The sequence below is a fragment of the Balaenoptera acutorostrata genome, chromosome 17, assembly GCF_949987535.1.
Source record: "Balaenoptera acutorostrata chromosome 17, mBalAcu1.1, whole genome shotgun sequence".
In the NCBI taxonomy this organism is placed as follows: domain Eukaryota; kingdom Metazoa; phylum Chordata; class Mammalia; order Artiodactyla; family Balaenopteridae; genus Balaenoptera; species Balaenoptera acutorostrata.
Genome location: NC_080080.1, coordinates 23,157,388 through 23,182,726, shown reverse-complemented (window position 1 = coordinate 23,182,726; position 25,339 = coordinate 23,157,388). Strand labels below are relative to the sequence as shown.

Here is a 25,339-nt window from a genome sequence, read left to right as displayed (position 1 = left end):
TCCTTAGAGGGAACCGTAGAGAAGAATAGTGAAACTTTCTTCCCACATTTTAGATTCAGCAGTGTCCAGCATCATGCTCTATAAACCATTAGCTGTGCAGAAGATTGATTATTTCAACCAAAATGGGATTTAGAGTTATTATTTTAAAAAGAATTTACACAAAGAAAATAAATTTTGGATAAGTGAATTAAAAATAAAGATAAACAGGTTTTACTGGAAGTCTTTTAAGCCTAGAAACACATTGGCAGATTGCTTCTCTAGATTCCTGTATCAAAAAACTCTGTCAACCCTGAGAAATCACTGTTTCACCAGATAACTCAGAAAAATTTTCAAATTTATAAATGGTCCAGTAAAGCTCAATTTTTAAAATGTGAAACCAAAACTGGTATAATTTTATGATGTTTTTACCCAGCGTAAACAACTCACCAAATAGTATTATACTTTAAAGGCTATTGGAAAAACTTGCATGTAAGTAATAACTTACCTAATCCTTTAGTCCTAAAAAGAGTATTCAAATATTAATGTTTGCAATTATAAACTTAATTAACGGTAAAAATTATACTAGCAGTATTGTAGGCTCACACAGAAATTAAAAGGTAGTTTTCCAATCTTTAAAAAAGTGGATATATAGTCATAGAATTCCATTCAATTAATTAGGCATTGATTCTAGACTTCCTAAGAGATGAGCAGTATGGCAAGGCTGATGACAAATAGAAATATAAAAATGGCATAGCCCTTCTCTCTCAGGAGCTCACAATCTATTGAGGGAGAAAAATTCACAAAGGGATAAACTATAAGATCCAATATTTGCTGTTTCTGCCATATCATCTTTGCTCTATTGTGTTCCAAACTTGTCCAAATACCCCTTGCTTTCAGAGGAAAAACCTCAGACGCGCGTGCGTGCACACACACACACACATACACACACGTACTTCAGTGGATCTCAATTTCAGGTCCAGAGAATATCACAAAAATCTCAACATTGCAATGAAATTCATACATTAAAATCATAAGGACTGGAAACTACAGAGGTGCCAACTCAATTCCACGCGAATCCCAACTCAAAGCCATGTTTAAAACTCATCTGATTCGTTAAATATAGAACAGTTAAGACATCTGACTGAACCTGAATATTGTGCAGTCACTGTCTAGTCATAGAAAGGTGGGAGTGGTTTGGGCTGGTCACAAAGATTGGTAATTAATGAATCTAAGTTTGTGGGTCTAAGTGTAAACTTCAAGTGCATTATGACTTTTACCTATTTCAGAGCCTTTATCCACCTATGGTTTGGTTAGATATTATGAAGCAAGTGAGATTGATTAAGTCATGATTAGAGTTCATGGTCCTGCAAGTGTAGAAAGAATCTCTTGGAAACACTCTAGATATAAAACTTAAAAGGCTTATCTTTAATAACGGAAAATCAGTACACCAAAGACAGCTCGTTTACTTTTAAATGATGATGTTGTGTCTACAGAGAGTTTTTGAAAGAACTGCCATAAATTCTGTGATCATCACACAGTGGGCTGTGGTTGATTTTTTTAAAAATGCATTTTAATTTATACTTATTACCAAAAAAATAAAGAATAAACTTATGATTTTTTCTTAACATTCAATCAGTAAATAGACTAGTAAAAAGACATAAGCCTATCTCTCAGATCTAAATTGTTTACAGAACTGAAAGCCTTGAAGCTTGGGAGATTTTAATCAAGACTTCCATTAACCCCCTACCAATATCCCAGGGACTGTAGGAATTTTAAACAAAAGGGAAAGCAATGCTTTTAAAATGACTTAATGTAATACAGTATAAAGATATGTAACAGTTTTAGTCATTAAACAACAGGTGACATATCACAGGCAAGGATTTCTCTTTCTTCTCAATGACTAAATAAGACATTAAATAGGACATGAAAATGAGCCAAGGAATCAAAGCTAAGAGAAATGATTAGTGAATAAATCAGAACACCAATATATAAAACCAAAAGACAATAGTTCTTATATATAATGAATCAATCAAATGAGTATAGTATGTATGGCGTACACTTTAAACAGGTTTTCAAGAATTTTTTTCATTTATATTTCTTTTGAACCTGTGTATGGTATGGTCCTATGTAGAATTATTTTTAATTTATATTTGAATAAAAGAGTAATTCACATATATACTGTGCATAAAGTATATATATATATTAAACGTAACTTTCTGATGCTTATTTACACTAATTAAAGATTTTATTAAATTCTTCCTTCAGACTTTGATTTAAATAACCCAACTCTGTTCTAAAGCTTATTCTTTCCTTTGGGTTTATCGTGCAAATAATAAGATCTTGAGGTATGAATGTTTCTGCAAATTTCTGAACCCTATCAATTAACAAAAGATTTTTCCATACACAGAGGATCTTAAAATTTAATCTCTTAAATGTCAAAATAGTAACTGTCACTCTAGAGCAGGACTCATCTACTATGCTATTTTTTTAAGCTGCAGTTACAAAGCTCACCTTTGACTTGGATTATCTTTAGACTTTTGTACTTTGATTGTTCCTCAAGTTCTCCAAACACCAAAGTTCTTTTTTGTTGGTTTATTTCGTTCTTACACCCCAGTAATCCCCTGCCCCATCTATCACCACCTATGCAAACCCCAACCCTTTTTGAACCAACCAATAAGCAACCTCTTCCAGGAGGCCTTTCTTGATGGCTCAATTAAGAATAGATAATTTCCTCCTCTTAAAAAAATTAAATTTGGGATTAACACATGCACACTACTATATATATATATATATATATATATATATATATATATATACACTATACATATATATATAATATATAAAATAGATAACCAACAAGGGCCTACTGTATAGCACAGGGAACTTTATTCAATATTTTATAAAAACCTATAAGGGAAAAGAATCTGAAAAAGAATATATATATAATCACTTGCTGTACACCTGAAACTAACACAACACTGTAAATTAACTATACTTCAATAAAAAATGCTAAAATATTAAATTAAATTAAATACTACAGCTTACTTGTTCTACTCCATGGCACTTGGCACTCCTTTCCTTATACCATAATCATGTTTCTGAACATTATCTCCCAGACTGGTTTACAAATGGTTTAAAGAATCGGTGTCCATAGCTTGTCCATGTTGGTATCACTCCTAGAATATTCTGTACAAACTAGGTTTTCAATATAAATTCAACTATTAAAGAAATGTCGGTTCATTTAGAAGTCATTCCAACTCCTCTGTTGGAGTTGGAATGTTCCAACTCCTCTCTCCTCCTCCTATGAGAAATGCCATTTCTTGCTATCCATTAGATATTTTCATCTGAATGCCCTGCAAACTTTGTAGGTGTTAAGACTACCTTATTTAACACTCACAAAAAAGCTCACGCTAGAGTTCTGCTAATGGCACTACCATTCATCAAAAAGCAATTTAGAAAAGTATGGACTCTGAAGTCAGCCTATATGGACATGGTCTAGCATGACCCAGTCACTTACTAGCTGGGTGACTTTGGGCAAGTGATTTAATATTTCTGAGGCTCTATTTCCTCTGTAAAATGGAATTAAAGATATCCTCTATGGCATGGGGTTACTTGGAAGATTAAATGAGTTATTACAAATAGAAAGGAGAGCCTGGCCCATAGTTGTTGATTATCAAATGTTAGCTATTATTGGTCTCCTTGTCCAGTCATCCAAACTTAAAGCCTCATTCATCATAACCTCCCTCCTCTTGGTCACCCACACATGTCAACTTGGCTACCTCTTGAATATTCTACATCTAGCATATCTATAAAAATAATCTCTCATTTTCACTATCCTAGTGTAGCCTTTGTTATCAGTCATAGGATAAGGGATTAACCTACTAATTAATCTCCTTTATCACAATTCTGCCCACCTATCCACCCCCTTCCAAGCCATCCTATGTAAAATGGGATAGATATTAACCTTGGTAAAGGTTTGATCAAGATATCTTTGATCTAAATCCTGTGGTGGTTCCTTATTTCCTTCTGAAATAAAAAATTTCAAATAAGCATTTAAGGAAATTCTCCTAACCTATATGTCAGGTCTTAGCTACACAAACTATACTGCACATACCTTTTGATCAAGCTTTTCCATCATCTATATCTTAAAAATGCCCTCAGCTAAACTCACATTGTTCTCTCTACAGAGCTTGCCCTCCATGCAGTCATATTCACTTGCTGAAAGCTTAGTCTTTTTTTCAAAAATCATCTCAGAAAACTCTATGTATGACAACTGTTTTCAATCACTCAACTGAATGTGATCTGTTCCTCTTTAAACACCCAAAGACCACTGCTCTCCTCTCCTTGTCCCTTTTATGGAAGTCTCACTTTTATTATCGTTGTCTGTATACTTAGCTTATCACTTATACATGATTGTATATTACTTGAGGGCAAGAACCCTGATTTACTTATATCCATACTCTTTATAGGATCTTTCATGGTTCCTGAAACAAAGTAGGTGCTAAATTATTATTTATGGGACAAGAAAAGTTAGAGACCAGCACATCAGGGAATGATTCTACAAAAGTTATCTTTTGCTTTGGATTTCTATTTCTTTCAAGTCTGAGTCTAGGTTAGTTTGGTTTAACACATGGTGGTTCTTTGAAAATAAATCCTGAACCCTGAAAATAAATCCTGAACCCAGATGAGTATTAATGTATGTAAATTTAGATACAACCAATTATGCATTCAAATCCCCCAAACAAATGGGTATACTGTTAAAATTTCATGAACTATAAACACAAATAGTTTCTAGTCTTTGAAAGGACTTTGCATATAGCAGTGAGATGCTTGAAAAAGAAAATGAAAATGGGATTTAGAATGGTTTTCTACACTTCCCTTTAACACCTGAGTTTCATTCCTACCTTACCTTAAACTATGTAAATGACCTTGAGAAAATTAAAATAAATTCAAATAGTTTAAAACAGAGTTTGTGTGTGTACCAAGTACTTCGCTAAATAGCTGCTGGCACCAACTTTATGTGATCACCAAAACATATTAACTTTAAGAATCTTTTTGGAGACAGTGAAATCCCTTTATATATTAAATACATATATACATATATATTAAGTATACATGTATACATATATATACATATTATATATATATTTACCTTGTAAGATTCATTTCAGTACCTTACACTATTTAAATACTCTTTGAATGTCAAGGTGACTAAGGAATGTTTTGATTGTAAAAGTGAAATAGATACTTCACTGAATCTATGTCGGTGCTTCAGAAATGTACCTTATTCAAACCTTCATACTAACTTTTCCCCCATAATAATGTTTAAAGAAAATGTTGGGGTTTCTATTTCTTAGCTACCACTGTGAGGCAATTCTCACCAATAAAATGTTTTCCCATTTCCCAACAGTATATATACATACACATAGCCTGGTAAAGTGACCAATACTTGACAATAAACTCCACTACTGTGTCACCCCATGGAGGAGCCTGATTATAGGGAAGCCAGTTCTAACAATTTAAAATTGCAAGCAAGACAGAATTATTTAGCTACAAGGATATTCAATGCAGCACTATTTACCACAGCAAAAACTGGAAGTAACTTAAATGTCTGACAACAAGGAATCAATAATCATCTTTTCTGGTACAACTAGTACAATACATAATGAAATATTATGAAGTCAATAAATACTAACAGAATAAACACTAATATGAGAAAATGTTTACAATTTATTATAAAGTGAAATTGAAGGCTATTTAATAATAAACATATAAGTCTATGTTTGTATGTGCATGTCTTCGAGTGTGTGTGTGTCTCCAGAAAGGGATAGATTAAAGTGTTGAGTAGTCATTTTCTTCTTTTTTGCTTATTTATATTTTCTAAAATGTATGTAATGAACATATAATGGGAAAGAAAATGCCAACAAATACTAATTCGATATCCTTTTCTCTTTTCATAGACTCTTCCATGGGAAAGAAAATGCCAACAAATACTAATTCGATATCCTTTTCTCTTTTCATAGACTCTTCCTAATTTCTTTCTTGTTTTCATCACCAGCGCCGCCCTAGAGGCCACCTTCTCTCCTGAAACCCACAGGAACTGAGTGGAAATATGGTCATTTTCATCATGACCACCAATACTTCAAATAATTCATATATGAATAATGAGGTATTAACTCTGAAGGAGCACAAAGAATCTAAGATAGGTTTATAGTTTTACGATTTCAGTGAGGCGAAACTGAATTATTCACATCCATTAAATAGAGTTTGAATGATTCACAGCCAATTTTATTTTTATAATTGTAATGAAACAGCTGGGATTAGAGTCTATTCATGGACTCATAAGAAATTTGCACCCCACCTACTAAAATTAGTTTCTGCATCCAAAATTCTGATTTGAACATCTGACTGTGAAAAAAACAGGCAACATCGCTCAATGCCAAGAAACTGAAGAAATAGACTTTGAACATGTCATATTCTCACCAGAATTATTTTATTTCTCATTGTGCAGACTTCCCTTTATTGGGATTCATAAGTGTACCCTTAATAGCATGATTCCCTGAAACAAAGTTATTTTCAAAGAATGAGCTTTCTTGTATAAGATAAGCCCCTGTTGAAGATTTTAGACTGTATTGTGACAGTTGTTTATAATTTATGGGTTCTTAGTCATTAGAGGGAAATCTAACTTAGGAACTTGGACATCAAATACATGATATCTCTTTGGACACTAGCATCACTAAGTCTACAATAGAAGATATTTGTCTTAAAGTTGCCTTGGGTATCAATTCACAGACCTAAATGTTTAAGGTTTTATAGAAAATTTGCTTGGCCCCAGAGTTTGCAATTTTAAAGAGATGTGAGCAATTGTATGCTTCTATCTCCATAATTTTCCAAAGAAGGAAACAGGACATAAGGACTGAGTGACTCACCCATGGTGGTCACACGGCCAGTTAGTCACAAAGTGAGTCTAGAACACAAAGCCTCTTTTCCTCCAATCCAGTACTCTTTCCACTACATCACAAGGGAAGAGTAAAAAGAAAACATAAAATATAATTTTACTGGAAAATACAATCCTGTCAAGCCTGAATCACAACCAGAGACACTCCATTAAAGGTGGAACACACCCACCTCTAAACCCAGCTGTAACCTCCAAGGGCTCGGCACACTACTAAAGAATAATTCAGATATATTTTGGAGTCTTGAAAAATATTTAAATCATATGTAAATTTGAGGTAAGCTCTAAATTTTGATTTGATTTTTTAAAAAATCCTACATGAGATATATTATCATAGTATAAAGTTTTGAGAGGCATATTAAGGGGATAGTTAATTTGTAGACCATAGACTGCCCATTGCGACAGTCTTCATTTTAAAAACCTCCAGTTTTCTTTGAATCAGTTATATGATTCATGCGAAGTAATGGATTTTCTTGAATTATCAAGAAAAATTTAGGTTGTAAATTCCTGACATTAAGAATTAGATTAGCCAAACATGTGTATCTTCTATAATATGACCAACACTGCTTCAACTGTAGCATGCTTTGCAAAACAGATAAGCTTCTAAAAAGTTATAAGTAAATAAAAACATTTTCATTTTTCGAGGTATCAGGGAAGAAATTTTAAAAGTCCCATACTGAGGTTCTGGGGTTTTTTTAAAAGCAAATGATTATTTTTAAGTAAAGCAAATAGCTCTCTCAAATGTAATATTTGTAAACGTTTAGATTCCCATACATAAATCTGACCTAACTTGTGCATATAAATAACATCAGGGCATGTTTTCATAAACGTCATTAACGGGTTAAGAATGGCCTGAGAGGGCTTCCCTGGTGGCGCAGTGGTTAAGAATCCACCTGCCAATGCAGGGGACATGGGTTCAAGCCCTGGCCCGGGAAGATCCCACATGTCACGGTGCAACTAAGCCCGTGTGCCGCAAGTACTGAGCTTGCACTCTACAGCCCGTGAGCCACAACCGCTGAGCCCACGTGCCACAACTACTGAAGCCCGTGCGCCTAGAGCCCGTGCTCTACAACAAGAGAAGCCACCACAATGAGAAGCCCTCACACCCCAACAAAGAGTAGCCCCCACTCGCCGCAACTAGAGAAAGCCCACGCGCAGCAACGGAGACCCAACACAGCCAAAAATAAATAAATAGAAAAAAAAAAAAAGAATGGCTTGAGATTCTGTATGTTTAGCCTATAGCAATCACAAACTCAATGTTAATTGAGAAAGTATTCTTTCCCTTGTCTTTTTAACACGTTATTAAGAAATAATAAAGACTATTCTATGTGGCATTCTGATAATCCTATGAAAGAAAAATACTTTCTAATGGAATCAATGTAAATATTTCAGCAACAAATAAAACTAAAGATCATTAAATTCCATATTTTAAAGAGAAAAATCAAGTTCTCTCTTATATTCCCTCAAAGCCCACACTATTACCCACCACATCCAACACACATCCAAGGAAGGCAAAAACTGGGTTGAGAAATTGTGAAGGGTGGTAAAAACATCATCCAGGGAGGCAAAAGGAAAACAAGGAAAGAGACAGTTCTCCCCTAAAAAAGGTAAGCCTATCTGAGTTGACTGCTTTCCCTTAAGAAACATGACTCAAATCTGCATAAGAACATAGGTCGTACTTAGAAATAAATTCCTCTAGAAAATAAACTGTGCTGCACACATAATATAAGGGAAGCATATCATACCATTATCTGGCTATTGGATATCTGTCATATTTCATATACATAAGAAATAGCTCTTAAAGATTATCATTTGCTTTTTCCTTGATTATCTGCATTCATCATTAAATAAGTCAATTTAGTTTAACAGCTCTCCTTAATTACGTATTTCTAGGATATTATTCTCTAAGCATTATTTATGAGTGAATTTATTTTGTATCTTAAAAATGACCCACTTCGATGACAGTGACTTGGACATGGGACACCATTTATTATCAGTCGTATTTTCTCATTTAAATATTATACAGTGTATTCTGCCTTTTAGAAATATATCTGTATATCCTTAGTTTTTTCTGATTAATCATGATGTTACAGATAGGTAAATTTCCAGGGCATGAAATGGTTCATCGCTTTCATAATTAATATGCCCAAATTAAATCTTAGAAATTGAGAAACTCTTTTTAAAAAGGCAAGTTAACATGTAAAATTATGTGCGAGAGCTATTTGATCATCCTAACATGAGAGATGATACCACTCAACTGATCACATCACAAATGTCCTGTACTTACAAAAACAAAACGAAAGTAAGATTCCTTTGCCTTACTCCTAATCACTGATAACAACATAAAAAATATGCCGTAAGATAAAGTGTTGTGGATTTTTTCCAAAATGATGTCATAACCCCGATTCTGTTTTACTTGTAAATTATAGTTAATTATAAACATCTATAAATGAGAATGTTACTTCGCCAAAATGAAGGAAATAGGTTCTTGGAGCCTCACTGAAACTATCTGCATCTCCTTGAACTAGTAGCCAACCACACGCGGCAGTATCCTACTTGCCAAGCTTCCTTGAGTTTATTGGTAGACCATCTTAGTAATCAATGTCCTTGTCTATAAACACTTAATGAAAGTTCACTAACAGAGTCAAAGGGAAGGGAGAGTAAAAGAATATGACAAAGGAAACAATATTCACTTTTTTGGTGGGAGCAAATACCAAAACACAGAAATCCAAGGTAAAAATTTTTCCTGGATTTTAGGTAATCAACACTTCTGTTAAATCTACCCATCAAACTGGACTTTGCCAGAAAAATACTAGATTCACATCGAGGCTGTGCAGCTCATGGCTGACACACTTTTGAATCATTCTGCATCTGTGCTCCTGAAACTTGGGCCACCTTCTGTATACTCTTCACTTCCAACATCTAAGAACACTCAACAATAGGGTCCTTCTTGGGCCCTGTTATCTTCTGACTCATGCCGTCCGCGAAAAAAAGGAAGCCAAGCAAAAGATAGTTATACAGGAAATAATTAACAGATACCGTGCTGAAGGATACCATTTCACAGGGACTACAAACTTACAGCCCAATTCACTAAAAGATACATCTGCTTCCCCTGCCTTAGAAACCTGGGCCAGCAGAACTATGCCAGACTTCACAAAAAGCCTAGGTTACAAAAAAAGAAAAAAATGTGCTTTTAAAAACTACTGTAGCCAGGGGAGTTGACTTAAAAGAAAGAAATCAGAATAATAGAAAATCCCATTAGTCAAACATATATGTATCAAATTGATTTTAGTAGTGATCTATTGTCAAGTATGGTATACCAATATAAAAGATGAATAACCAATAAAGGAAAAAAAAGCTACTTAGATTTTATTTAATAAAAACAATTAAAATGGTAATGTTCACTATTAAACATAACTAAGAGGATGAGTAATTGTTATTTTTAAAATAAATCTATTATATATTTGAATTTAAACCATACCCTTTTCTAATAGGTGACAATAGAAATGCATCTATCTAGGGCAGAAGCACAGAGATATACAAGGATTGTTAATCTCTGGATACAGTAAATGGTTTTTAACATTTTATTCTTAGGCAAAATAAATATCAGCCGCTACTTAAAGAGAAACTTTACCAACATGGCCTAAAAACTACTATTTCATAGCTAATGATTAGGGAGGTGTATACTTCCTATTTTTCCTGGTATAGACCTTTCTCTTTGGTATTCAATATATGCAAATATAAAAAAATTCAAATGGGGTCAGGAAAATGGTTATGTATGTAAACACTATGTTTAGACAACAGTACCTAGATGATAGCTGCTTTTATTTTCATTAAACATGAAGCAAAACAATAAATATCAGACTTTTCACTTGAGATCATCTTTAGTTAAAAAAAAGTTCCTGCGGTCTTCTGTCAATGGTTGTAAAGGCATTCAACGCTGTCGCTTGTTTAAACGTCTCTTTGACTGCCAATGGACTGTCCCCAAAAGAACATTTTTGCATCTCAATGGGCTGTCCGGTATCAACAATCTTTAAACTATAAATTTAACGCCGCTGAAGAAAGGGGGAAATAACATCTGCTTTGTACTGTCTTGGTATCACATTTACAAAACGAACAAATAATCATACTACTTTGCACTTATCTAGAACCCTGCATCTGACGATCTCAAATGGCCTGACAAACATTAATTAACTAAGCTGCGCAGCACTCCTGGGAGGATGGCTGGCATCATGATCCTCTCTAGCAGACAAATGAACGGGATCCTGGGAGGCCCTTTCTCTGAGCCAATGGCTCAACTCGGATCTCAACTCCAAGAACCTGAAACTCAACTCCACAGCCCATGGCTAGGCATCTCTGCCCAAACCAAGCAGTGCAAAATGTACATGTTAAAACGGACAAATCCGTAAATAAATTTACACTGCAAACCGAAATCAATCACAAAGAGATTTATTTTTTCCCTAGGTGCATGTGGAAAGTGGACTGATAACTAGGGCATCTGAACTGGTGGAAGAATTAGAGCCTATGAGTTATCTGACTGACGTTCTGTCCTGACATGACATGCAGAAGTGTATTACATAAGTATAGATTTGCCAACTAAACAATTATACTTCTGCGTTTCACTGAAAAACGAAAAAAATGCATTTGATATTGGCAAAATCTTTGTGAAATTTAATAACAGGTGTTTGCTTCCTTTTAATGGGGTTATCAGTTAAAAGACAAAGCTTTCTGTGTTATAAAATCCAATCTAACACGTTAATTACAAGAATGAAACCTAGAATTTCTCAACCAGGAAATAATAAAACGAACACAGTTACATCTGCGTTAAGAAGCTACCAAATAATTAAATAAATAAATGCCTTTGTTAAGATAAAAATTATACAAGAAGCTGATCAGAAAAGAGCACCGACTATACTGAGTTCTGACTACACTACACTGTTTAGTTTAAAATGAGAAAGGAACATCTATTTGAATATAAAAAACCAATTAACTTTTGCTTTTAGCAAGACAGTACTAAAGACGTTAACCTCTTCATGGAGCCCAATTTAAATGCTGCGTTTTCAAAACATTTTCAGGAGCTTATTCATGTTTTGTAAGATCTATTCTAGAAGTTTTAAAAGAGGAACAATTAAACTTTACATATAAACTTGGACTATTTCTAGCAAAGCATCTAAAGGGGCTAATATTTCTTTCTACTCATAAAAAGAAAAAACATGATTTTATAGAAATACTGTTAGTGCACACAAAACCCTGATTTTCATAAAGCAATTTACAAGATGAAGCTTATGTTAATGTGCTCCCTGCCGTACTCAAAGCACAATCATCAACACAGGTCACATACACAATTTAGAATTTTTTATAACAAGATCAATTCCATTCTAGTAACAAGGAAAGTCTAAAGGCATTCACCAAATGAAAATACACATAAATGAGCTGCCACTGAATGTCAAACTAAAAGCCAAACACTGACCTAAGGAAAAAAAAAGAAAAAGAAAAGAAAGAAGTGAAGAAAACTAATGAATATTTTGAAACTTGAGCTCTTCTCTGTGATTCTTATATTTCCTTCCTCACTTTGAGTGCAGCAGAATTTCAAAACTACAACCAGTTAGAAACATGTAACAGAAAGACTAATATTCTGAAAGTGATATTTTAATGATGTGCTTTGTGACATGACCCTAACTCCATTCAGCATACTCTTTAAAATGTTTCCATTATTTAGCAACATAGTGTTAAACTATTTTAAATTAACATTTTCTGTTGGACACATTTTCCACACTTAATTCTCGAAATCACTCTGCCCAGTAGTCAAAGATGATAGTCAAGTTTTTACTTTTAGTATTAGAAACTACATGTATAAATGTATTTATATTTGTCCTATTAATGCTTTACTGGATGCTCTAATTAAAAAATCGCTTTTAAAACCTATTTTCTATTTCTTAAATTGCTTACTATTTCAAAACAAACATACCAAACAGCAAGTTAATTTCAAGTTCCATTCTACTATTTAAACTCAAACATGAATATTACATTCTGTAGATATATACTTACACAGACCCCTGTTTTTTCATTTAAAACATGGAAATTGTATGTGCATATTTCACTTGTGTACTTATAAATTTTTACAGGACACCTTTGTTACTAACTAGACCTCTAAAGTTACAAAATTAAAGTACTTTGGTTTTGCCTTAGTAAATATGATGGCAATATTCTTTTGGGTTTCCCCTGACTGATGGCAGAGGAAGGAATGAGAAGTACATGTTTGCCATGATAACTTAGCAATACCAATTTCTACCACCAAAGTAGATTTCTTGTCAAATTCACAATCAGAATTCACCAAAATAGAATTCTTGTCAAATTCACAATCAGAATGGGCTCTTACTTCTCTCAATTATCTTAAAAAGCTGATCAGCAAGATATGTGTAAATTAAAACTTTTAAATTCAGTTAATATACTAAATATTGGGTTGGCCAAAAAGTTCATTAGATATTAAGTAAAAATAAAAGCCACATTTTTCATTTCACCAAGAACTTTACTGAACAGCATATTCACTAACCAAATGAACATTTTGGCCGACCCAATATTTCACAATAAATCAAATCAGCTACACCTCCTTAACGCAAATGTCCAATAAAATGGGTGATTTCCAAAAGCACTATTCAAATGCAATGAAAATATAAATTTTAAAGATCAAATTTTACTAAAATCACAGAAGAAAGATCCAGGCCACTTTAAAATATGTCATATATATATATATATATATATATATATATATACACTTTTTTGTCAGCTCTCAAAATTTAGTAGACGATGGCCTTTAAGTATCACAAATCCTACAGTTAGGAATCTGATATTCACTGTAGAACGCAGTTAAGTAGCCTCTTGCTGAAGATTTCCTACTTCAGCAGCTAATGCGGAGGAACTGAAAAGACAGTTAAAATGATGCAACAGAAAGTTGAAGTCAGGGAATTAAGGAAGTGGAGGAATTGAGAAAAACAATTTTTTTAGAAAAGTATTATCATCCTCAGGCTGCTTAAAGGATAGAACTATCCTGCTCAGGTTTTAGATTGCACTGCTTCATAAATTACTGCTCGTTCCAAGTTCTTAGTGTTTACAAATGGTGGCAGAAAAGGTAACATTCCAGAAACAGTCTAAAAGAGTCACAATTTGGTATCAGATGAAGATGTCATGGATGAAAACAGTTTTAAATGGAAAAAAAGAAAAATGAGTGGGGAGTTCTAGTGATAGAGATGTAAGGAAATCAATTCCACCACGCTCTCAAGATGCAACATGAAATTTAAAAATCCTAGGACACGTCTTTCCTGACTTATAACCAGAAACCATAAGAGCCACTTGAGATCAGAAGAGTCCTCATATACTAAGAAAATGATGAGCATTTACAATGATAAAAATGCATAATATATGAAAGAAGCTCCCTAAATTGAACACTCACTTGAAAAGCACAGGAACTATTTCTCTTCTTTCCAAAGTTATTTATGATAAGCTTGCTCCTTCCGGGCAGGAAGGATTCTTTGTTTCTCAGTGTACAAGGAGGCATCTCCTCTTCTGCATTCAAGCCCTTCTCTTAGCTCCAGGGCATGACTGCGGATGGGAAAGGTAACAACTTTTATAATTAACTGTGCTCCTCCAAGGGGCGTTTCTCAACTCCACTAGGGAAAGCCAGAGAAGCACAGATAAGCTTCGGAGAATCTACTGGAAATGAGAGCAGAGTAGCCAAGCCGACATTGGCAAGAGTAATTTTTCTCCCCAGAATACATCCAGAGAGAACTCGTGGTCTCCTACCTCCAGGTCAAAGCACTGGGCTGGCTGAACTGTATTTCCTAACCAGCTCTTTTGTAAAGGTTAGCTGGTTTCTGATCCTACCTTCCATGAAGGAACAAAGCTTTGAAATCATCCGGAAAGCTCAAAACTTCTCAAAGTCAAGGTGAGATGTTGAAGTGGTAGTGCCTTAGGCAAAAAGCAAGCATCACTCAACTGGGAGCTCCTGAATTTTCAAAATCTAAAATATTTCTCAACAATTCACAGTCTACACAGCATGAAGAGAGTGAGCAAGGATCTTATCTTACAGAGCTTTTGTTTAGTTTCTTTTTCACCCAGGACTGTGTCTTTCTCCCTACAAGAGCCCGATAATGTAAAATTCATGGTTCTCTTCTTTGGATGCTCTTCACGCCATTCACACTTAAGTCTATCTCATTTTTCCCCCCCTCTTGGCAACAAAACAAGAAGCATTGTCATTTGTACATAATTACGCTGTGAGTTTTAAAAACACTACATTTCTGTATTAACGTCTCCCGAGGGCTTTGCATTCTTAGCGAGTTAAATCTCTGCTAATTTCCTTATTAACCATAGACCGTGCCACACCACCTTAAAATTTACAAGTCATTTCATTATTTTAATGTAACAAATGTGCAACCTTCTGGGATTCTGAGCCTCCCTTCTCCAAAAGTGGCCTCATCGTTTTGCATAATCACCAGGAATGATTAACAAACATTCAATCGGAGCTGAGAGTAGTGACAAACAAGTGACTTCTACCCACTCGATCGAGTATGTGTAGAGTACACACAAACGCACGTGAGCTGCTTTCTACCACTTTGGCCTTATTAAGTATACATCCCCAGACTGATACACATCATTTAGTTGCACTTGGTAAGTCATGATACTAACTCTAGAGAATGTACGTTCTCCCCATTTTCCCTTCAAGATATAGGGATTATTTTAAAAAAATAAAACCTTCCTACCCGTAACAGGGACTGGGATTCATCCTTGGACTTGTTTTCTCCGGATGCAGGATACTGCTGGGTGAGGGCGCCAGCCTTCTCTCCGCCTGCAGGCACCCCCTGCAGGAAGCCCTTGGTCTCCACAGCCAAGCCATAAATAGGGCGCGCCAGGTGGGCAGCCTCTACGTTGGGGCTATCCCTTAAAGTCTTTGTCTGCTCTTGGGGGCCGGACACAGGGGTCAGAAGCCCCAGGCTTGCTTGGGTATAGGATGGACTGCCCCGTAGGATGTCCGCCCCTCTCCAAGTCACGTTGCGAAGGTCATCACTTGAACTCTCAGCCCAAGCTTTTTCTTTCAGCCCGTCCTTCTCTTCTAGCTTCTCCCTCTTCACCACACTCTCAGCAACCGGCTCTCCCATTTTAGAGTCTGGATTGAGCAGACTGTAGACCTTGAGGTCGATCTTGGGCTCCTCCTTGATGGTGGATACGGCATGCCCGTCCTCTTCGCCGTTGGCTGTAGTGCTGTCCTGTTCCTGGCAGTGAACAGTGTTGAAGTGCTCCAGTAGTGACTGAGTCTCGGCAGCTGTAAAACTGCATTGACGGCATTTGTAGCAGCTGTGTGCTCTCCTGCAGAAGAAGAAAACCATTACTCGAAATCTAGCATTCAGAAGGGCTTTAAAAAATAGTCTTCAAGCACCTGAATTTTATCTCCTGTAATGTAATGGGTAGAATGAAATACAATATTCTCAATACCCAGAAACTGGCATGTAATTAACTGGCATCTTCAGTTCTAGGTAAGGAATGCAATATTCCCGTTTGTTATATTAGCAATAACAGGTACCTGCACAGACAGACACACTTATGCGTACACACTCCAGACAAGTCACATTTAAAACTGGTTGATTTGCTTTATTATTGAAGGACCTGCTCTGTTCATTTGTTGACTGAGCTACATAATCTAGTAAATAAGATATACCAGAAGCTCAAGTTTTTTAAGACAAATTTTTTCTATCTGTAAGGACTTATGAACATTCAACAAATGGAGTGTCTGTTGGGTACCAAGCAGCATGATAGGCGCTGTACAGATATATTCATTAAAAGAGTGTGTGTGAATGTATGTTTATGTGTGTGTTTTCTTTTTATAAGGCACAAAACAAGGAAACCTTATTGTTGGATTTCATAGCATCTCCTGCTGTTAAAGACAGAACGGTAACTGTTAAATTAAGAAAAATGTTTGATTAACAAAGAAGAACCGAGGCACTGTATCCTAAAAGGCATACCGGAAAGGTACACAAATAACCGGGAATAAGGCATACATTCTTTAACTGTAAAAACCTTGTATGGCTCTCTAATTAAATAACCACGTGAAACACTTGCTACTCCACGATATAATGTGTTAGGAGTTACAACTTAAAATAACAAAATAAGTTTTGAGAGCTGTTACTTAAAGCTACTGCAAAGTGGGTACCCCTATATGTAATCTGTAGATAATCATCACAACATTACTTTGCCAGGCACTGGGTACACATTGGTGAATACAAGGCACGTAGCCCTTGTCCACCTGGTGTTCAGAGTCTAGTCAGGAATGACAAGCTTCACATTGGTCTCTAAATAAACATGTAAGGGCAAAGAGTAATATGTGCTAAGAACGAAAAGGATGGGATGGTAAGAGGGTGGAAGGGCTGCTTAAGGTCCTCAGGAAGGCCTTTCTGAGGGCGATTTATCAAAGCAAAGGATGGAAAGGAGCTATCCTTGCTGGAGGAGGAGGAAGGGGAAAGGGCAGTACATTCCAGCAAGCCTGAGATACTGAAAGAGGCCACTAATGCTTGAGAGGAATAAATAAGAGGAAGCATCATAATCAACAAGCATAATAATCAACAAGCATCATAATCAACAAGCATCATAATCAACAAGCCGGAGGGTCATCTAGAGCTTTGTGGACCACGGCAAGGAGGTAGGTATCTTCAAAGGGAAAGGGAAGCAACTGCAAACTTATAGGCAGAGGAGTAGCATAGTTAAATGTGTGCTTTAATCACTTTGGGAGTGTAAAAGTTTCTCTATTGGGTGACTTCATTCCGAGACCTGTCTGATGGCTGAAAATCCAAAAGAACGTTCCTATTTTATGGAAGCAAAATTCAAAGGTATTAAGACATGTAACAAAATCTCAGCCAACATTTGTGGAGAGTACTTAATTTGGTACATGATTATCTTCTTGTGATTAAGAGCTTACATTTGGTTGAATAAATATGGATATTTAACTTCTACTTTTTACAGGAGGTTGTTTTCAGTCTTTTGTCCTATTTTTCTTCATGAAGTAGGAAAGATAAAAGGAAATACAATAAATGAAAAATAATTTGATGATGAATTGACCATAAAAATATTAAAATGAATTTTTCTCAAGTGAAAGAAGCCTAACTCTTAAGGAGAGAATATACAGGATGATGAGTAAGAATCTTGCCACCAAAGTCTAGGCCAGAAAACCCAAAATGGAATTAAGATCACAGAGGACAACAGGCAAGACTCAAAATATAGAACCTAGAACCTCTGGGAACCTCATTCAGAGAACCTTCCTACCATAACTATATTTGAATATGAAACAATGGAAGATAAACTCCTAAACTCAAAAATTGTACCCCCAAATTGTTACCTTAGCTTTTATGAAGCTCGATCAGACAGATGAAAATGGATTTATCAGAATGGTCAAAGCTCAAAACATACTCAGGAAATACCCTACTGAAGATATACCACATAATCTATTCAGTCATGAAAGTTAAACATAAACAAACAAACAACCTTCAGGAAGCACATTCACAAGCTCTGATCGACCTTCACCCCAAGACAGTTCTAATGAGCTCACTACCCACTGTGGCAGAGAGTTTATGGTTTCCCTGACTTGGTGGAGTCTCTGCTTGAAAACTGTGATGGGATCCCTGCCCATAAATTAAGACTATAAATGGCCACTGCTACTTCTACCAAAGTACAAAAAAATTCCAAAGAACAAACATTCCCAAGAATTACAGTGACATTATTTCAAGAAATAAAGACAATTAATTCTAGGGCAACGAGGAAAAAGTTTCAACATACAAGAGAAGAAGTGCGAGACTCTAGAGTACCACATGACAAATTATTTTAAAACAGCAGATTCATAGTTCTATTGGAGAAGCAATTTAGTTCACTTAAAAGTAAGACTCTAGAACCAGAATGCCTAAGTTTCAAGCTTGGCTCTGTATTTTACTATATATGTGACTTCGGATAATTTACTGAACCTGCCTCAATTTCCTCACCTGCAAAATGAAAACAATAGTGCCTCTAGTATGAGTTAACCAATATAAATCCTAAAATTAAATAAAGCCCCCCTTCTGTGTGAATCTGCATTCTGCACTCTATTCAAAGGAGCTAAAACTTACCAACTGGCATTCTGGTATCATTCTTTCCCACTCCCCCAGGTACCTTAACCATGACAGACATCTTTCTTAAAACCATGTTTATTTCCTAGAAGATCCTTTGTTTTAAGACATTACCAGGTAGAATATATTTTTTGCCTCTTCTGCTTCATCTAGTGGTGTTCAATGGCCTGAAAGATGGAGCAGTTTAGCAGTTAACTTAATTGTCAAGCCTTACTCTTTTTTCAATAATAGTAGTCAGACCCATAATCTTAAAATTCTGAATAACGAAGACAGAAAGGGCATTACCTGTGTTTTCTTGAAGTCTTCAGAGGTAGGGATGCTTTGTAAGTGTATTCAGGAGGGTGATTTAGAACCATAATATATCTAGTAATATATCTCAGTAACTAAGATTATGTGCCTTCAATATCTACTTACTCTGCAATCTAGAAATGTCCTTGAGCCAACCTATTCCTTCACCAAAAAAAGACGAATACATCCAACCTTTAACCGGTATTTGACTGACATGTCCTCCTAAATATACAAGGAGTTCTGGGTGTGTCCTGTCTAGGCAATGAATTCATCACAACGTATCACTCTGAAACAAGGTGTCTGGGGGCTTCTAGGTTTTCTAGTTTCAAGTTCCTGTCCCAACGGACAACTCCCTGACTCCTTACAGGTCTCGGCAAGAGCTGTTCTGATCTGCCCACAGAGGAGCTCTTATTCTGACTGATCAAGGCAAAACCTTCCATGATACAGGTGCTGGAGGACTGTCCAAATGCAGAGGACGGTGAGGCTGGGTGTAAAGCAGAAAGGAGACAGAAACTGCAGAGATAAGTTTTCAGTGAGAACCGGGTTTTACATTGAAAAGAAAAACACATACTAACAGGAAGGATATTAAAACAAGGTGGCAATAACAAGCTCAACGCACACACCTTTTCTTCTGAAGACTTCAAAGCACTCACACATATGTGATCTCACATTCCACTGAGGTATAAAGCCCATTTTATAGATAAGTAAAATGAAGAAAGTGCCTTGTCCATTTAGTCTACATCAAGTCAAGAATACAGGGCTTCTACCTTCCAGACTGATGTTCTATTTTTCTATCCTCGGTTGCCTGAATTTTTAACTTTATACAACAATAAATAAAATTACTGACAATACTGACCATGAAAAATGAGGGCTAAAAATTGAAAACATGAGGGGAAGGGAAAGGTCTTCTAACTGACAGAAGTGAGACTGACTACAGCAATGGTCTGCAAAACAGGCTGCAAGCAGCGCTGCAACTGAAGGAGTTTCTTAGCAATACAGATTCCAGGACCTCTCAGTTGCCCTATTGAAGATCTGAATCTCCTGGACATAACTTGAGAATCTGAATTTTTAGTAAGGTCTTCAGGGGACACCCATGCAGGGACCAGTCACAAACTGCATTAGTAGATATATCCTGGTTCAAAACAACTGAATGAACACACTCAAAGACATCCTCTACCACCTGTGACTCTAATAAAACACAGGTAATGCCCTTACTATCTTTGTTATTCAGAATCATAAGATTCTGAGTGTGACTCCTATTAATGAAAAGAGCGTAAAGCTTGACAATTAAGCAGTAAACTGCTAAACTGCTCCATCTTTCAGGCCATTGAACACCCTGAGGTGAAGCAGGAAAGGCAATTTGCTGCATAATACTCTAGAGAACTGAAGGACTTCTTTCTCCATATAATAGTCATCAAATAAATGATAGGAAATATATTAAAAAGACAACATCACTGTGCTTTCAAAAGCTGGGAACAACATAGAACTTTTCAATCACCTATGCTAACATCTAGAGCAGTGCTTCTTAAACCCTAACATGCAGAAGAATCATCTGGGAATCTTGTTAAAATTCAGATTCTGATTCTGGACATCTGGGGTGGTACCCAATAGTCTCTATTTCTTACAAAATCTCAGATGATTCTGATGCTGTTTGTTCCCAGACCACACCTTAAATAGCAAAAGTCATGAAGCCATAGTCAGAAATACGTCAAGATGAGTATTAGATTAGAATGAACTCTCAGTATGTATACTCAGTACTTGACAGAACATTCCCAAATGAATTCTTTATGATGAGTAACATGGTCTTCCCTCTTAAAGCACATACTCCCACCTCCGAAAGTCAACCCTAACAGCTTTATAAGCTAAAACTATAAACATGACATTGTCAAGCATAATCCCCAAATAGTCATTCATCTTCTTTATTTCACTGTTTGGGGATCATCTTTTAGTATTCTTTAGTTCTAGGCCATTTATATATATTATTCTACAACAATCACACATAGTACCTATTTCCATCCCTACTTCACACAATAAGAATGTGAAGCAGAGACAAGTCAATTCATAAAATAATACGGAGCGCGTGATGCAGTATTTTAGCTCGTGTCCATAGTTATTCTTGCATGTGTGCTGTTTGGTAGTTGATGCAACACTACTAGCTTGTTCAGGAATTAGTTCCTGAAAGATTTGGGTATATTTCTGACTCGTGTCACTCTCAACAATAACTGAAAAGCCCTTCAACTTAATGCCATGTCCCCCCAAAATAAAAAGATTATTTTAATGCCTAGTATAAGAAACATTACTGAAGAATTAAAGTTTAGTCATTGAGAAACTACATTAGTTTGGACTCTGCTCTAACCTACTGAATGCATTTCATTTTATCAACATTAATATGAAAACCTCAGAAGGTTCAGGGAGTTTTCTCTTCATTTTTCAAGACCCACCTTAACTACCTTCTCATCCGTAAAGACTTCCCAAATGACTCAAACCCAAGAGTAAACCTACCATCCTCTGAGCTACTCTGAAACTCTGTCATCCAGAGGATTTTTTTCACATTGCGTTTTATTAAAATGAATGGCCTTTGATTTAAGTGATGGCATAAAAAGATTTATTTCATCATTTAAAAAGCTCTCATTTACCAAATAATCATGTATGTCTTACTTTACAGTTATATTGTAATTGCCTTAAAATCAAGATCAAAGCCCACACATCTCTATATCCCTTCCAGCTCCACCCCGAACATCCAGACAGTAAATATCTACTTAATAACCAAAGGAATGAACCACCACAGCTCTGGTAATGCTAGACTTAATATGTAAAGTCATAAAGCAGCAGAGAAATATTAAGAAGCACATAGATATTTTGCAGATGGTATATTTTGAATGGTTCTCTGAATAAACTCTTCATTATTTAAAAACTCCTAGAACTTCCAGCTACATTAAGCCCAACTAATTTTAAAGACACTGCAAATATATTTGCATTAATTTAAATTCTATACTCTGCTGCCAACTGGATAGCAAACATTCTCTTCATGCTACCTGAGGAAAAGAGATGGCAGTCTGTAGATCTCCCTACCATTATCGGTGCCAGATAAAATACAGGATGCCCAGTTAAATGTGAATTTCAGATAATAAACAAATAATATTTTAATGTAAGTATGTCCCATACAATGTTTGGGACATACTTACATAAAATCTCAATTTTTCCAGTGCAAAACTTCAGACAATGAACACAATCAACTTTGATAAAAGAGATAAACATCTTTTGCCTCCAGAGAAAACTACATCAAGCTGCATAAAAAAAACCAAATTGTACTTAATTCAAGTGACTTAAAATTTCTTTGAGAAAAGATGTTTTATTCCTTATCCTACTTGACAGAATTTTCATGTGCTATAAGAAAGCATTTATTTCAGATCCATTCATATTTCAATACCTTTTATCCTAGCAGTAGCATTTTATTCATTAGTAGAGATTAAAAATTATTTTCATAATTCATAAAGAACTGAGGTTTTCTAGATTCTAGAAAAAAATCAGCTAAAAGGTGCTAGTCTTTTGCTCTACTCTGATAATATTTCTATATTTCGATTTTCATAACAAACAGCTCACAGTATTTGTGGAGTCAGCTCTAAACAACGCTTTGTTTTTTTCCTTTTAATGTTAACTTCCAGAGATTTATGCCATGACTTAAAAAGCTCTCCTTCACCGAATAACTGTATTTCACTTTCAATAGTTTTAACCATGGTTTTTCTTCTTCAATGACTAAATGGACATCAAAGTAAATGAATAAATTATAAATACTAATCAATTAAGACTTCAAAGGTATTTTTTGGTAATTATGGAAACAAATACCTACAGATAAATTGTCACAAAGAAAGAGTAAATGAAGTGATTTAATTTAAATATAGTTCAGTATATGTGACAACTAATTAGTCATTTTTTGTGTCATAAGAGTCTACAGGTGTGGCACTTGAGGTCACTGGCACTGTTGAATGTTGGAATGAAAAGCATCTGAAGAAAGTATTTGAGGGACAAAAACAGAAAAGGAATTACAGATGTATAGGTGGGTAACCGATAATCAACTTTTAAAAGTTGAAAATTTAATATTCAGTCTTAGTCAAGTGCAAAGGAGTAGTCTACAAAATATAATCTAAGGAAAATTGAAATTCTGAATGAATAAGATTCTATTCAATCCACTCATCTTGTATTTTTATACTGAAATAATATGATGAGTATTTACTCATTTGGAGTAACTGGGTTTTTTTATAAGGGTACGGGGTGATTTCACCTTCATGCGGTAGAAGAAAACACAACTAATGTCATAGCTGAAAAATCTCACTTTATGATTCACTTTCAGAAAGAAGATATCCCTACCAAACATTCAAAACAGAAAAATAAATCTTCCCATGAAGTAGACAGTAAACAAGAAAAGGGAAATAAATTATATAATATGAAATGTAAATCATGGCTAAAATTTATCTTATTCTAAGACTTGATAACTGTTCCTATATAAAGTCTTCAGGACCATTAAATCTGAAATTTCTAATAAATAATGTATCCAAATAAAGGTAGTGCAATTGTGGGTTATTTTCTTGATGGACTATAATACCTTGGGTAACTTTCTCTCTCACAATGGGAATTTTCAACTTGAACCATGATGTCCATTTCAAGGTTTTACAGGCAACTGATTTATTAGGTATTGTTTAAAAGAACATGACACATAAAATACACAAATCTAGATGTAACCATCTTGGTACTCACCCTTTTAGAAACTCTGTACTAATGCACTGTGTACTTAGCTTTTTCAGATGTGCTGATAATTAAGTGCTTATCATAAAATCTATTCTTCAGAACTAGCAGAGCACACAGTTCATGTTCCTTCCCAGAGCTCTTTTAAGGTAGAAATTGTGCAGTAGCTACATTAATTTAATCAGCTGCTGCATCCAATGTTATTTGCTTTAGCCTGAGATATATATTTTATGTCTAAAATATTCAATCACTGTTTAAAAAATTTTAACACATTCATAAATCTCTAACAGACAGATGCTTGTCAACACATACACTACCAAAAAATATATACATTTTCCCACATTCTAGTCAATTAGGTAGATAATGACTATATCATTGATTTTCAAGTAGTTTTTTAATAATAAGGGAAGTTGACTATTTATTCAAATATTTATTGGATATGTGTATTGATGAGAACTTATGCCTCATTTTTATTTTAAAATTTTATCGTGTAATGTTAATCACACACGTGTACACACACATATATACACATTCATGTCTAGGTTTAGCAAAAAATGAAAATGAACATAATCATAGGATCATAAAATAAGATTGATATATGTATATATATTCTTTATCTATAGAGAGATACAGAGTGACAAAGAGTCTATGTACACATATATATACAGAGAAAGAAAGAATGATATATTTATGGAGGGAAAATAATGCCTATGGTACAGTTCAATATATGTATATGAATGTAACAAATACACATGGTGTATACATATATAAATATATATGAATATATGTATACAGTTTTGTTTTGCTAGTTTTTATGAACTTCTTTTATGAACTTCTATGAAATGGTATGAAGCTACAAATAGTTGTCTTTGATTTGTTTTTATTCGGTCAAAATTATACTTATAAGACATCCATGTCGTATTCAACTGTCATTTATTCAAATTCACTATTGTATAATATTCCACTGTATGACAAACCTATAAGTTACTTAACTAACCTCTTATGTATAGTTGAGGTTTTTTTCTTATTTGTTTTGCTTTTTAATTTTTGTTTCGGTTGTTTTGCTCTTTAAAAAAATACTACTTTGAACATTTTTGCACACGTTTCCTAGTGCTCCCATACAAGAAGTTTTCTTCTGAGGAGTGAAATTACATGGTCTTTGGGAATACGAGCATCTGATATTGCCAGAATTTGCTAAATTCACTTTATAAAATCATAAGTACTGGAAATTTTT

At 34.9% G+C, this 25,339-nt stretch overlaps 1 protein-coding gene across 5 annotated transcripts in view; it reads right to left on the bottom strand.

Moving 5' to 3' along the window:
- Positions 1 to 25,339, bottom strand: part of TRPS1 (transcriptional repressor GATA binding 1) — a 257,232-nt gene that overhangs the window by 163,635 nt on the left and 68,258 nt on the right. For all 5 annotated transcript variants that reach the window (XM_057532194.1, XM_057532198.1, XM_057532197.1 and 2 more), the window contains one exon: positions 15,691 to 16,294. In XM_057532194.1, coding sequence (XP_057388177.1) covers positions 15,691 to 16,294 — 604 coding nt within the window. The remainder of the gene's footprint in view (positions 1 to 15,690; positions 16,295 to 25,339) is intronic.